Raw genomic sequence first — 13,941 nt, forward strand, 5'->3', positions numbered from 1 at the left:
GACAAGTTTCATTTGTTACAAATGCGTTTAATACGAGAAGAATATAATGACAAAGAGAAATCATGGAAGAAGAATATAAACTTGAAATGGAAGTTACGAATAAGTTCAAGAACGAAAAGGAGCAGACTTCCGGTTCCAGTTCTTCAGGCAATGTCCTCGAGAAATTCAGGTTTCTGTAAATGAATATGAAATTTCCAAAAACATATAAAAAAAGCAAAAAGACAAGGAGAAACATTAGTATAAGATTATACATAAATAAAGTGGGTCACATTTCTCTCCAGTAGTGAACATCCAGTGTCTTGCCCATTCATTTAAGAAGGAAAATTCTTTACCCTGTTATTCTTTACACTTATTACTTTATTTTGTTTATTTTATTCCTTACACGTATTATTTTAATAGCAAATTAAGTACAATTATAATTAAAATAAAAGTATAATAGACTTGACAGCATTTGTTTCTGGCTGAAATGGATACTGATCGATATCATTCACCTCCACATCAGGGTGAAACACGTCTACAACTTCTGTTCTAAAGTTGTGCAGAAATGCATCAGCCACAATAACATTTCACAGTATTTTGTTTATATCGCATTGTTTTATGAGAATTTGGAAACGTTTCTTCCAAACACTGACACTGGTAGCAATGTGGGGTCTGTTGTAGCTCCCTTCAGGTCCTGTGTGGGGTCGAAACACAAGATTCATCAGATGTTTGGAGAGACCATATCCACTCTGTTCAACAAGCAACCCATCATGTTCTCCATTATCAAATTCTGTAGCAACTCTACTGTTGTCCTAAATGCATTATGCCTGGAATCCTGCCAGCGGCTTACCACGTTCAAAATGTTCATATTGGCTTCACAGATAACTTGTGTGGTAATAGAAAAGAAATTCTTGAGATTTCTGTATAGTTGTGCTCCAGAAAACCGAAGTATATGTACACAATCGATGGCCACTGTGACATTTGGGAATCCATCAATTCGATAAATTCCTTTCGTTCCTTAATATATATGGTGGCTTTAAGCCAATTAATCTGTTTATCATACCGTTAAAAGCTCTTATGGAAGTAGTACGATGAACATTAGATCCTGTGCTACGATCGTTAAAGTACCAGTGGGAAAGATTCGCGGTGCACAAAGAAGTTCCAGACTAGGAGACAAACGACGGTTACAAATTACGCTGCCGAAAAGATTCTTTACGAAGCTCAAACTGCACCTTGAAACCAGTCTCGCGATACATCGCAAATGGATCTCTTCTCCCCATTGAAACCCTCATTCTTGGGATGTCTACCTCTTACACCATCTCCATACATATAATCCAGTGAATTCGATATTTAACACTTGGAAACGAATTCCTAAATTACTGACGTCGTGGCCTTCTACATCTACATGGATACTCTGTAAATCACATTTAACTTCCTGGCAGAAGATTTGTCGAACCACCTTCACAGTTCTCTATTATTCCAGTCTCGTAAAGCACGCGGAAGGAACGAACACCTATATCATTCCGTACGAGCTCTGATTTCCCTTATTTTATCGTGGTGATCGTTTCTCCCTATGTAGGTCGGCGTCAACAAAATATTTTCGCATTCGGGGGAGAAAGTTGGTGGTTGGAATTTAGTAAGAAGATTCTGGCGCAACGAAAACTCCTTTCTTTTAATGGTGTCCAGTCCAAATCCTGAATCATTTCAGTAACACTCTCTCCCATATTTCGCGATAATACAAAACGTGCTGCCCTTCTTTGAACTTTTTCGATGTACTCCGTCAGTCCTATGTGGTAAGGGTCCCACAGCGCGCAGCAGTATTCTAAAAGAGGACGGACAAGTCTCCTTATTAGATCTGTTACATTTTGTAAGTGTCCTTCCAATGAAACGCAGTCTTTGCTTGGCCTTCCCCACAACATTTTCTGTGTGTTCCTTCCAATTCAAGTTGTTCGTAATTGTAATTCTTAGGTATTTAGTTGAATTTACTGCCTTTAGATTGGACTGATTTATCGTGTAACCGAAGTTCAACGAATTCCTTTTAGCACCCATGTGGATGACCTCACGCTTTTCGTTATTTAGGGTCAACTGCCTATTTTCGCACCATTCAGATATCTTTCCTAAATCGTTTTGCAATTTATTTTGATCTTCTGATGACTTTATTCGTCGATAAACGACAGCGTCATCTGCAAACAACCTAAGACGGCTCCTCATATTATCTCCCAAATCGTTTATATAGATAAGGAACAGCAAAGGGCCTATAACTCTCTTTGGTGGTGCCCTCTACCAGTTATGGAGTTAATAAATTAACTTCGCGAGTAAATGAAAAATTTACTCCTATGGTAATTTACTCCATTAGTTCAGCCCTCTCAATTTGAAGTTGCCGATTTCCTTAGTACTTCCGTTTCACTTACCCCTGGTTGGTGCTCGCCACTCTTAGTAAGTAGGCTTTCGGGGTGCAACTAGTTTGTAGAGGGTGGCGCAAAAAGAATGCCTTAATTTCAAACTACTGTGATTAGATTTATTTTGATCGCATGTCAGAAGTATTTACACCAGTACAATCTGTCAGTTACCCAATTTAAGAATTCCAGTTTTTTAAAGATAACATTGGAAACCAGGCGCCCATTTTCGTGCACGCACATTAAAAGTCCCTTTCTAGCATATCTGTTTGTCAAAGTGTCCTGTGACATAAGAGTAAGTTCGTGTCGTATTGCAACATTCAGATCGGTGACAACAAGGTTTGCGGCAATAAATTTTACATTTTAAATGACCCAGTAAGACGAAGTCCCAAACCGACATGTCTGACGAGCGTGCAGCACAGTGGAGATAGCCGAAACGTGAGAGCAAGTGTTGAGCAATCGTTTCTCGAACAACTAACTGCCCTGGATGAATTAGCGGTGTGAACTGTGGCTCCCATCTTGTTGGAACCACATTTCTGCCGTTTATTATTATTATTATTATTATTATTATGTCCAACGATACCCACTTCGCAAACTCCACACGCACGGACGCCTTAGTGATTTATGATGCAATACGTTTTGGGTGTTTGCTGCACAATAGCAGCAGTTTTTCTTATTTACAAAACCGCGCAAGTAAAACAGAGCGACATCGCTCATCATTAACGAAACATAGTCAGCATCAAGAACATCAGGGATTCTGTCACCGAAAAGTCTCCGTTCGTTATAATAATGTTCATGAAATTCCTGTACGATTATTTATTTATTTATTTATTTATTTATTTATTTATTGTGTGGCTTGAATTATATTTTAAAAGTACATACGGTGAAGTCGATATAAGATAAAATGGTACGGATCAGTACAAGCAGATACTTCTGTTGATCGATATATACAGATGTGTAGCTAATAAAGAAACCTGGAGAGCCGGTAGTAAATAAAAGGAACTTGAGGGCTCCATTTTTCGTCATAGTTGGATATCCAAAGACTCCAACCAGTTAATTGTTGCAGGTGTTGCGTCTACAAAGTCTTTCAGGTACCCATCAATTGTCTTACTGGGCAGTCGTGGACAATGTGTGACAGTGTGTTCCCACGTTCCGCAGTCGCATTGGCCATCATCGGAAATTTCCCACTTTTGTAGCGTTGTTTCGTCACGGCGTTGCCAGGTCAGATACGGTTGAGGGGCCGCCATTTTTTTCTTGGTTGGTTCGCACCTGGGAGTTGGATGGTCGCATCTATGTTGCCTAGTAGTCTTAATGACCCTGGAGGGACGTCCATTGTTTTCTCCATTCATCTCTTAAAATGTGAATCATTTTGAGTTTCATCCATTCATGTGTTACTGCTTGTTGTCGTCTTCGGAGATTTGGTGGGCCAGAATTGGCTAGTATTGTCAGCCGTGGTGTCGGTGCAGATTTACGAGTCCTGTCACGATACTCATCTCATCATTTACAGGGTGACGATTATTAAACCATATGAAAAAAAAGTAAAACGGCGTGCACGCACTTAATTCAACATATAAACGTCACTATAGATATTCGGATTTAGGTTGTGACATGTTCGATATGCCTCCGTCATTGGCGATGATCTGTCGCAGATGAATAGCGAAATTCTGCATGACCCGCTGAAGTATCGGAACATCGATGCTGTCGAGGGCCTCCTGAATGGCTGTTTTCAGCTCAGCAGTGGTTTTGGGGTAATTTAATAAATTTAATATAGCCCCACAAAAAGGAGTCGCATGTGTTGAGATACGGAGAATATGGCGGCAATCGGGGCCCTTGCCACTGGCCTCTGGGTACCCCCGAGCCAGAGTTAACTCCCCAAAGTGCTCCTCCAGGACATCAAACACTCTCCTGCTCCGTCTTGCATAAACCTCATCTTGTCGAAATCGGGCTCACTTTGGGTAATGGGGATGAAATCATCTCCAAAACGTTCACATACCATTCAGTAGTGGCTGTGCCATCAAGTAATGTCGCACCGATTATTCCGTGACTGGACATTGCACACCACACGGTCACCCGTTGAGGGTCGGAAGACTTCTCGGTCGTGAAATGCGGATTCTCTATCCCCCAAATGCGCCAATCTTGCTTATTGACGAACCCATCCAAATGAAAGTGGGCTTCGTCGCTAAACCAAACCATATTCACATTAGTCCTGTTTGTCAATTCTGTGGTCAATAGTATGGTTGACGGGTTTGAATTTTGTATAGGAAGAGATGCAGGTTTTCTGTACCGCGACATTTTCAGGTGCAAATGGCCGACAGCAACAAGGCGCTTGCGTATGCGCATAGTATTTCCCATCCTGCCCCGCGGCCAAACGTGCAGTTTGAACGCCCTAACGTAAACCGTTCAGAAGTTATGACGATTTAATTTCCTATAGTTCAGTAACCGTCACCCTGTAGATGGAAGTCTATTTTGTTGACGTGACATCATCTTCTCCCAACAGGAAAACGTTTTCGGCGACTGGTTACACAAATGCTTCAGCTGTAGTTCTTAACATGTTTGCATTAGATCCTCAGCTAGCACCAACGAGGTTCCCTAAGATACTATTTCTCGATTTTAGCTTCTGTCCTGTTAGTTCTAGGTTTCTCCTACATGTCGATGCTCTGTTGAGAGCCACACCCAGATATGTGGAGTGTCGACAATGTCGTAATTTTTTTGTTGCCGGAGATTACACTCAATTCTCTGTTTTCCAGTCAGTTGGCTTGGTGGAATGAGCTGGGTTTGTTTTATTAGGGTTCGGGCATAGCCTCCGCTTTTTGTAATGCTGATCGAGCTTCTCTGGCTCGTTAGTGAGTGTTTGTTTACCTTCTTCGAATGTGTTGTTTTGAGTTGCAATCGCTAAGTCGTCGATGTAGCTAAGCTTTACAGAATCTGTGGTGTCTCTGTCGCCGATGTAAAATTTAAATAAAAGCGGAACCCTATGGGACACCAGTCTGTATGTATAGGATTTACTCGCGGTGTCTCCAATGTTAATTTGAAAGAACGGTTTTAAGCATGTTTTCTGCTAGTTCTGTGATCTTGGAGCTGGACACGGTTTGATTTAGTGTATACAGTGATCTGTCCAGCCACAAGGTGTCTACGATGCTGTGAGGTCAATAAATGCAACTGCGGATTCTTTTTTCTCTTTGAAGGTTGCTCTCAGCAGCCTCGATTAGCACGAGATCATGCTTGATGTAGGGAAGGAGGGTTGTGGCCGCAATTATTGGACGTAGTCGATTACACAGAAATCTTTCCAGTAGCAATATAACAAATGCTTTGTAGTGCCATTGGACAATAGGTCACTGGATCTTCTTTAGATTTACCTGGCTTGGAAATAGTAGTTTTTGCAGTTTTAAACTGCCGAGGAATTTTTCCGCTGTCCAGTATTGCATTGTAAAATTGTAGTAGCCACTGTCGTACTTTCTTTCCTAGTTGTTTAATGGTCTCTAGAAATATACCATCCAGTCCAGAAGCTTTCCTGTTTCTAAGGTATTTCGTTTATGGGTTTCTGCGGAGTAGTGTTGTCAAGTTGCTGCGAGGCTTTTGGGATATCAGTTTTCCCGTCACAGTCTCAACAATAGCTAAACACAGCACGTGTGGAGCATTGTTTGGATACACAGAAAGCCACGTGCGGTACCGTGTGCGACTGCGCTGTGTCTTAATCATCGCTTTCCCAGCAGCTTTATCGTCTTCCGCAGGAGAAGACCTCCACGTGAACGTATCGCCGGTTTTCTATATTTATTGGCGTCCAGAACTTGGCCATACGGCCATCTCAACACTGGAAATGTTATACAGTTTGTTCTGATAATTGAGGTTATAAATTAGTCCAGCCGACCCAATTTTTCGACATCTCCGTTCAGTGCGACGGCCTTTCGCCACCTCTCTGGGAGGGCCTGTATGCCCGCGTAGTACCACTATTGGTCGACATCGGAGGAAAAGTCTTGCTGCAACAATAATCGCCCCCCCCCCCCCCATCTTGCTGCAACAATAATCGCCCCCCATCGTCCACGTACAGTTTCCTGCGGAGTGCATCCTTCAGTGGGCAAAACAATTGGAAGTCGAAGATGCAACATCCGGGCTTTAAGATGGATTAGGAAGAAGAGTCCAATGAAGTTTTGTGAGCTGCTATCGGGTGCTCAGACTTGGGTGAGGCCTTGCGTTGACACGAAGAAGGAGAAGTTCGTTGGGATTTTTGTGGTTACGAACACATTGCAGGAGTCACAGCTGTGAGCGGCCGACTAGCACGTGGGAGATCGGATAGGTTTGCGCGATCGTGTTGCGATGATGACAGACGCTTCGCTCAACGACACACCGTGCGTTTCTCAGCCAGGTCTTCGTAGACATTCCGCAAGCGTCTTTGAATATCTGCGATGCTGTGGTTTTTCTCCAAAAGAAATTAAGACAGCTCTGCTTGAAAGCACCTCAATTACAGACGGCATTTTGAAAGCTACATATGACGCCGCCACCTATCGGAACTTCATGAAACTACAGGGGCTGAAGCTGTCCACAATTCTCCACAACAAATTCCTTTTTTTTTTTTTTACCGAAACTGGCCGAGAAAAAAAGTGTTGCATTGGTTATCGAACGCTCCTCGTATATTTAACAAGAGAACGCTAGTGCCACGTCCAGAAATTCAAACTCGAAATGAGGCTAATCCTGTGGTTACAATACTCATTCACATTTTTAGAGCTGGCGTGGTTTGCCGGGAGTCAGCGACTGATGCTTTTAAACAGTAAACAACTCGTCACAAGTCTTCAGCTGAACTCATTTGTAAATGATTCGAACTTAGAGAAGGATGTATACCTTCAGGTTCACTCTACAATTTTCAACATGTACCTGATGTCTGGATGTACACTGAATGGGTAGCAGTATTTCTCTTACCGAAACTACGCAAGAAATTTAGTACGTTGTGACATACGTATCTGATAACATACAGCTTGGCAAAGCTAAGCTTTTCCTGAGCCAAATCTGCTAAAAAATATTATAATATTGGTGACTTCTTATCTGAAGTAACACTGTGGTATGATTTTTGTACGAGAGCACAAGTATCTATAAGTCTGTCAATCACTGATATTATTGGTAAACATACAGTTTTTTCCAGTTATGACAAAGGCTGTATTAGTTCTTGTTTATCCTGCTACTGCATGCACAATTCAACTATGCTTCACTGCTGCAGGAAGAGTAAAGCTTTGGTTGTATTCTGTAGTGAGTGAAAAACAGGTTATGTGAGTTATTAATGCTAAATGTCCACAGAGGAAAAGTAATTGAGCGATTGTCATTCGCATTCAAACTCGAGGAAGTGTAACATTACATTTCTGTAGTTTCTTATAATGTGTGTTCTTTAGAGTTACTCACTGAATAGAAGGCAAATGATATCTAGAGCATTTACTAGACATCTGATTCCATGTCTCATGTCACATCATCTTTTGTTTTTGCTACCGTTTCGCGAAGTGAAAATTTTACGCGATCTCGACGAGTCACATAATCTTCATCGTAATTCATCGCTACATGCTTTAATACTGCACTCACGTCCACCGAGCAACTGTTTGAACGTTGCGACTGGCAGCAGTTGCAACATGACGCGATAGTCACAAAGATTACAAACTACATGTACCGAGCAGTGCTAGGAAGCAAAACAACACTGTACCACTTGTTTATATTACTGTTACTGCTGCAGAAAACGTGACACGACAACATTGCCGCTTCACATGCTCGAGTGCAAGTCACTTTTTCTTCGGTGTATAACAATCACGGTTCGATGCAGTGTGGTGTGTCATGGTTTCCTCAGCCTAGCCGGCTGTACGGGTGGGGGATAGAGCTTCTCGGTTATAAATTATGAATCCCTTTGGAAGTCAGCTCTGGAACCTAGAGATATCTGGAGAGATTGAATAAGAGTCTCTGACCGTTCTTTCCACCAACCTGTTGTCTTCCAAAGTTGTGTCTCCAGCGCAGAAGACAGCTCGTCGGTCGTGGGATCTTCGTCGGCGGAGGCTGGAACGCTGTCAGTTCGAACCTGTGACTGTGCCTTTTGCGGGCTGCAACTTGTCCAGATTAGTCTCTGTATCTACAGAGGGCAAGATCTGTGGTACTGACAATGATGGTAGGCGACACGTCTCATTATTATTCAAACATTCACACATTTACACATTCTTTTACAACACTCGACATAGCTTTCTTAATTGTATGGTAACTTTTCCATCCAACTTCCAAAGTATAATACACATGTCCGGCTCAGAAGAACACCGGCAAGTGTGGCTATTACGTGTTCACATCTAAGTAACGCGCGGTACTGAGATACGTGTCCGACCCTCCAGAACACCCGGAAAAGTGTGACTAGCGCAGCCAAAGTACTTCGTCTCCCAGGCACACCAAAGCGACCCGAAGGTGTCTGAAGCACTTTCGTTACAATATCGTTTCTCTTATGTTTCTCAAAACCAGTGAAATTTAATAAAAAGAAACGATGGACTCATAGAGTGACCATGAGAGATTGTTGTAGTAAAAACTGGGTTAAATGCAATGAAAGGTATAGAATAGTTAATTAGAGAAGTTGGGCGTTTTGGCGCCTAGCACCCAAACGTGCCGACCAATCAGAAGTAAGTTCAGTACAATTAGGCAGACTATCCCATGGGCTTGTACGTACTGTACCACCTGTCGCTTGTACCTCACTCCACTTTTGTACCATATGCTACTTCACGTGTATCAAGCTGCATCAAGGCGAGCTTCTAGCGAAATAAAATACTGGCGGCCACACGGTGTTTTTTCATGTTTACGAACATTACCAGAAGAGAAAGAAGTGGTAAGTGACGAATAAAAATTCTAGGACTGAATGGGGATTGAAGCCCAGACCTGTGGATCTGTAACCTGGCACTGAGGCAGTGAGTGAGTGGGGGCGATGAATACCACGATGTCTGAAATAGTCGTCGTCGTTATATTCATCATCAACATCCTTAACCAGTATGTGTACCGATTTACGGAAGAAGAATGAAAGCAATTCCTTCTTTCTGTTCGGCAGGGACTTCCGGGTACGGCTCTGCACTGCGCCGTCTCAAATAGCCACAAGGACGCGCAGGGTCCTGTGGAGACGATAGACATCAAAGAAGAGCCTATTGACGACGACGACGGCGATGAGGCGGCGGTAGAGGGCGTGGACGACGAGCAATTCGAGGATGCCGAAGTGGAAATAGAGGTGGTGGCCGTGGCACAGGACAGGACGGCAGAGGGCACCACGGCGACGGAGCAGCAGCAACAGCAGCAGAAGGAAAAGGGCAGGGGGGAGGAGGTGGTCTCGGGGAACGGTAGCTGCCTGCAGCTGACTCCGCCGCGGTCGCCGTCTGTCGCGTCTGAAGCGACGTACTCTGCATCGGAGTCAGGCAGCTCGACAGAAAGGAACTCGCCCGAGCAGCAGCAGCAGGAGGGGGAGGAAAGGGCGGAGGGTCGCTGTTCCGACCTCAGTAGGGAGGGCGGCGGCAGCATCTGCAGGTACTGCGCCAAGTGGCACCCCGACCCGCAAACCTGCCAGGAGCACGAGCGCAGCTGCCCGCGCCGCAGCGGCGCAGACGGCCACCAGCAGCAGCAGCAGCAGCAGGAGGAGGTGGAGGAGGAAACGGCGGCGGCGGTGCCGCTGCGGCCGCCGCCGCCGCCGGGCAAGTACTCCAACAGGTGCCGCTTCTGCACCAAGTGGTTCCAGAAGACGAGCGTCTGCCGCGTCCATGAGAGGGAGTGTGCCCCTCTGCACGGCTACGCGGCGCCAGAGCTGGCTAGCGGCCGCGGCTCCGGCAAACGCTGCCGCTCCTGCTCGGCGCTCTTCCTGTCTAAAGCTGGCCGCGGCATCCACGAGTACCACTGCTTCCGCCGCGAGCGCCAGATCCAGAGTGGCGAGCTGCCGCCGGTCGCGCCCGGTGCCGCAGAGCCGCAGTCCCAGAGCACAGCGCTGCGCAGACTGCCGCCGACGCCCAAGTACTGCAACCAGTGCCGCTTCTGCCGTAGGTACTTCCCGCGTGTGCCGTTGCGCCGCCTCCACGAGGCCCAGTGCGGCCCCCGTTTCGGCTACCGGCCGTCAACGACGACGCCACAGACGGTCTCCAGCCCTCCCTGTGAGGGCGCCGGCGAGAGGCAGTGCTCCTACTGTGGCAAGCGGTTCAAGACGTTGGCGGGCCGCAACGGGCACGAGCACTATTGCCGGCGCCGCCCCCTCCCGACGCGTCACAACCTGGCCGCCAACCAGTGCCGCTACTGCCACGCGCGCTACCTCTCGCGGTCGCACCGCCTCTCCCACGAACTCTCGTGCGCCGAGGCCTCCGGATGGCTGGATGGGCCGAAAGCGGACGCTGCGTTGCAGGCCGGTGGGAGAGATGCTGTCAAGTGCCGCTACTGCGGCAAGGGCCACCTCAAGTGGCGGTCGCTGCTCACCCACGAGTTCCACTGCCGACGTAAGGTGCCGCCACGTGGCGAGGCGGGCCCGCAGCTGGCTGCGGAGGCGGGCCCGCAGGTGACTGCGGAGGCGAACACGCAGGTGGCTGCGGAGGCGGACACGCAGGACGCTACGGAGGCGGCTGTGGAGGTGGTGGAGCCATCAGCACCAGAGGTGGCGGAGGCACCAGCACCACCTGGTGATACAGGCAGCAGTGGTGACAACGATAAGGACGAGAGCTTCAGTCCTTCTGGCAGCACTGCGTCTGGGGACAAGAGGCAGGGCTCACTCAATCGTTGCAATCGTTGCCACAAGTGGTGTAAGACCAAGCACGGCCGGAAGTTGCACGAGGAATATTGCTCGCGCAATTTTCACATGACTATCGCAGGAAGGTGGTACAAGTGTTCGTATTGCTCTCGAGTCTTCCTCAGACGTTGTTCTTGTGTCATGCACGAGCGTCACTGTCCCCAGGCTACAGACCGTACGTGCGACTCTGGTACAGTCGGTCGTGCAGCTGTGTCTGTTGTGCCAGAAAGACGAGAGCAGCAGTTAGGATCGACTGCCTGTGACGGTGCACAGTTACGTGGCGGATCGACGGACGAACGGGAAGTAATATTTCCAGGGCTGTCACAGTCAGAACGGAAGAGGAAGAATGTGGACAGCCCGTCGTGTCTACCATCAGCTGCTAATGCCAAAGAAATGGATGTCTGCATGTGCCGGTATTGCGACAAGGCCTTCAAGTACCGCGAGTGCCTGCGTACCCACGAAGTGAAATGCGGTGCAATTGCTGCCTACCAGTATAGCACCCCGCCCCACCGTTCACCCACCTTCTTCACGTGCCCTCTCTGCCGCAAGGCTTTCAAGTTCCGCAGAAAGCTCCACAATCACTGGAAAGTCTGCAGGGCACGCACTTCTGTCGTAGCTGAAGCGGGTGAACTGAACAGGGAAGCGAAATCAACACGGGCCATACCTGAGCGACTAGAGGGAAGTGGTGGAGGCGGAGGAGTAACGGCGCCATTTGGCACAGAGTCCTCTCCGGGCGAAGACCGCGTGGAGTGGCGCGGCTGGCCCAGCGGCTACTCCCAGACAGTTGTGGACTCCCTTACCGATGACGACAGCGTCACCAGTGTGGCAGACTCGTCCGGTCTGAGCTGCAAGCTCTGCCACAAGGATTTCTGCTCGAGGGTGCTGCTAGAGCTGCACACACTAAATGAATGTGTTTACCAGCGCATCCGCAATGACCACGCCTATGCTCAGTGTGAGTCACCCAGTGTCGACGAGTCCACACTGATGCGCATGGCCAGAGTCGAGCTGCAGCGGCTGCTGCTCTGCTCGTGCTGCGGCCGTATCTTTGGGGATCGGCAGGAGCTGTCGGACCACGAGCTGGCTGAGAGGCAGAGGCATGGCCAGACGTCGACAGAGGCTCGAGATCAGTCTTCGGGAGACCTCGAGGCCACCCACGTGCAGAAAAGGATAAAACTCGCAGAGGCGACGCGTGAGTTGGGTCTGCATCTGGAAGGTAGAGGACAGCAAGAATCCAACTGCAGGGTGGAGCAGCTGACGGCAAATTATCAGGCAGTTCCAGCAACTGATAAACTGGAGGATGCAGACAGCAGGCGAGAATCAAATAAAAACTGTCTCCTGCAGGAAATTCTTCTGGATGGTGATTGCCAGCAATTGCTACAGAATCTCACTTCTGAAGAAAAGATGAAACAGGTCTATTCAGAGGATAGCGATCAGAAGCTGGAGATAAAAAAAGAAGAGATTGATTTCCAGCACCTGGAAAGCCAGCATTTGGAGAGTGCGAATGGTGAACGAGGATTGAGTAACAAATCAGTACTTCAGACACTGGTCAAAAATAATAGTGATTGTAAGCAAGAACATCTTAAAGATGACCCCGGTAAAAAGGTTCCTTCCACTAACAGTGGACTAGAACAGGAGAGCCAAAGAGTAATAGTTCATCCGCAGCATCAGGAATGTATCTCCGATGACGACAAATGGCAATTGCAGAACAAAATGCCAAATCTGGCTCATTTGCTGCAACAACAGTGACCGGAGGGTCCAAACAATAGGCAGAGTGACCAGAAGTGCAGTGAAGAGCATGGCAGGGAGGAAACAGCACACAGGAAGCAGTGACCAAAGATTACCAGGAGCTGCAATACCACCCAGTGTTACGGGGACAAGGAGGCAATCTTCCATAGGGTTTGTGTAATGGTCTGGACTGTTAGTCACAGAATGGAAGTGCAGCCACTGTTCCTTATATTTTACCATCATAAGCCACTTCTGCTTCAGTATTATCGAAGGCTGTTATACAGGTGGTGTAAGTGCAGATCCAGTAGTAGAAAAATATCTCTCCTACCTCTCGCCGTCTCACCCTTGTGTGGACGTGTTGTTGGATTTGAAGGGGTACTAGCTACCTGCACCTGTCTTCTTGGCCTTGAGTTGTCTGCTCTTTTGTGTGTCATGATTCCTGACAAGCACCAGCAGAGGAATGACCTAAACTTGTGTCCTGTTCAATTGTCAACTGCACAGCTTTTCAACTAGTCAACAGCTAATGCTTTATCCTAACATTTCTGTCGATTTTGGAAAGCAGTCACTCATCTTACACCTTCTCTGGATTCTTTTTATTTTTAATTTGTTGATATACTGGGCTGAAAATGGCTGTGAAAGAATGTGTTTTTTTTCCTAGTTCACAGACATGCAGGAATGTCACTATAATTATCTGAAAAGTGTGTGTGCTTGTCAATTGTTGATGTATGGAGGGGATGATGATCTATGAAATATTGTCCATATCCCTGTTTTGTTCTGTATTGTATGTAGAAATACCATAATTTTTGTAACGCTTTTTTTGAAATCATATAATAAATGATTCAAGTTTTTTTATATGGCCTCTTATACATGGAGAAATATGTACAGAGTGAATCTCTGTTGGTTATAGGATGAATGGAACACTAATTTCTTTATAAGAGTTAAAAAAAACTATATGCTATAACGTAATAGTGTATCTTACCTATATTGCGTATTTTAATGTTGAACCTACTTCTGTTAATTTATAAGGGACAATGTAGTGTTCTATATTGACAAGTGGCTCCTTCACACTGCACTAGCCCAGAGAACAGAAAA

The 13,941-nt window shown here is 46.5% G+C and overlaps 1 protein-coding gene across 1 annotated transcript in view; it reads left to right on the forward strand.

The window, feature by feature from the left end:
• LOC126458173 (uncharacterized) overlaps positions 1–13,701 on the forward strand; it is a 72,557-nt gene extending 58,856 nt beyond the window's left edge. Inside the window, exon 3 of the mRNA XM_050095043.1 lies at positions 9,421–13,701. Within this exon, the coding sequence (XP_049951000.1) occupies positions 9,421–12,870 (3,450 nt within the window). The 3' untranslated portion in view covers positions 12,871–13,701. The remainder of the gene's footprint in view (positions 1–9,420) is intronic.
• Positions 13,702–13,941: the final 240 nt, after the last annotated feature.

This window comes from Schistocerca serialis, chromosome 2 (assembly GCF_023864345.2).
Source record: "Schistocerca serialis cubense isolate TAMUIC-IGC-003099 chromosome 2, iqSchSeri2.2, whole genome shotgun sequence".
NCBI classification, from domain to species: domain Eukaryota; kingdom Metazoa; phylum Arthropoda; class Insecta; order Orthoptera; family Acrididae; genus Schistocerca; species Schistocerca serialis.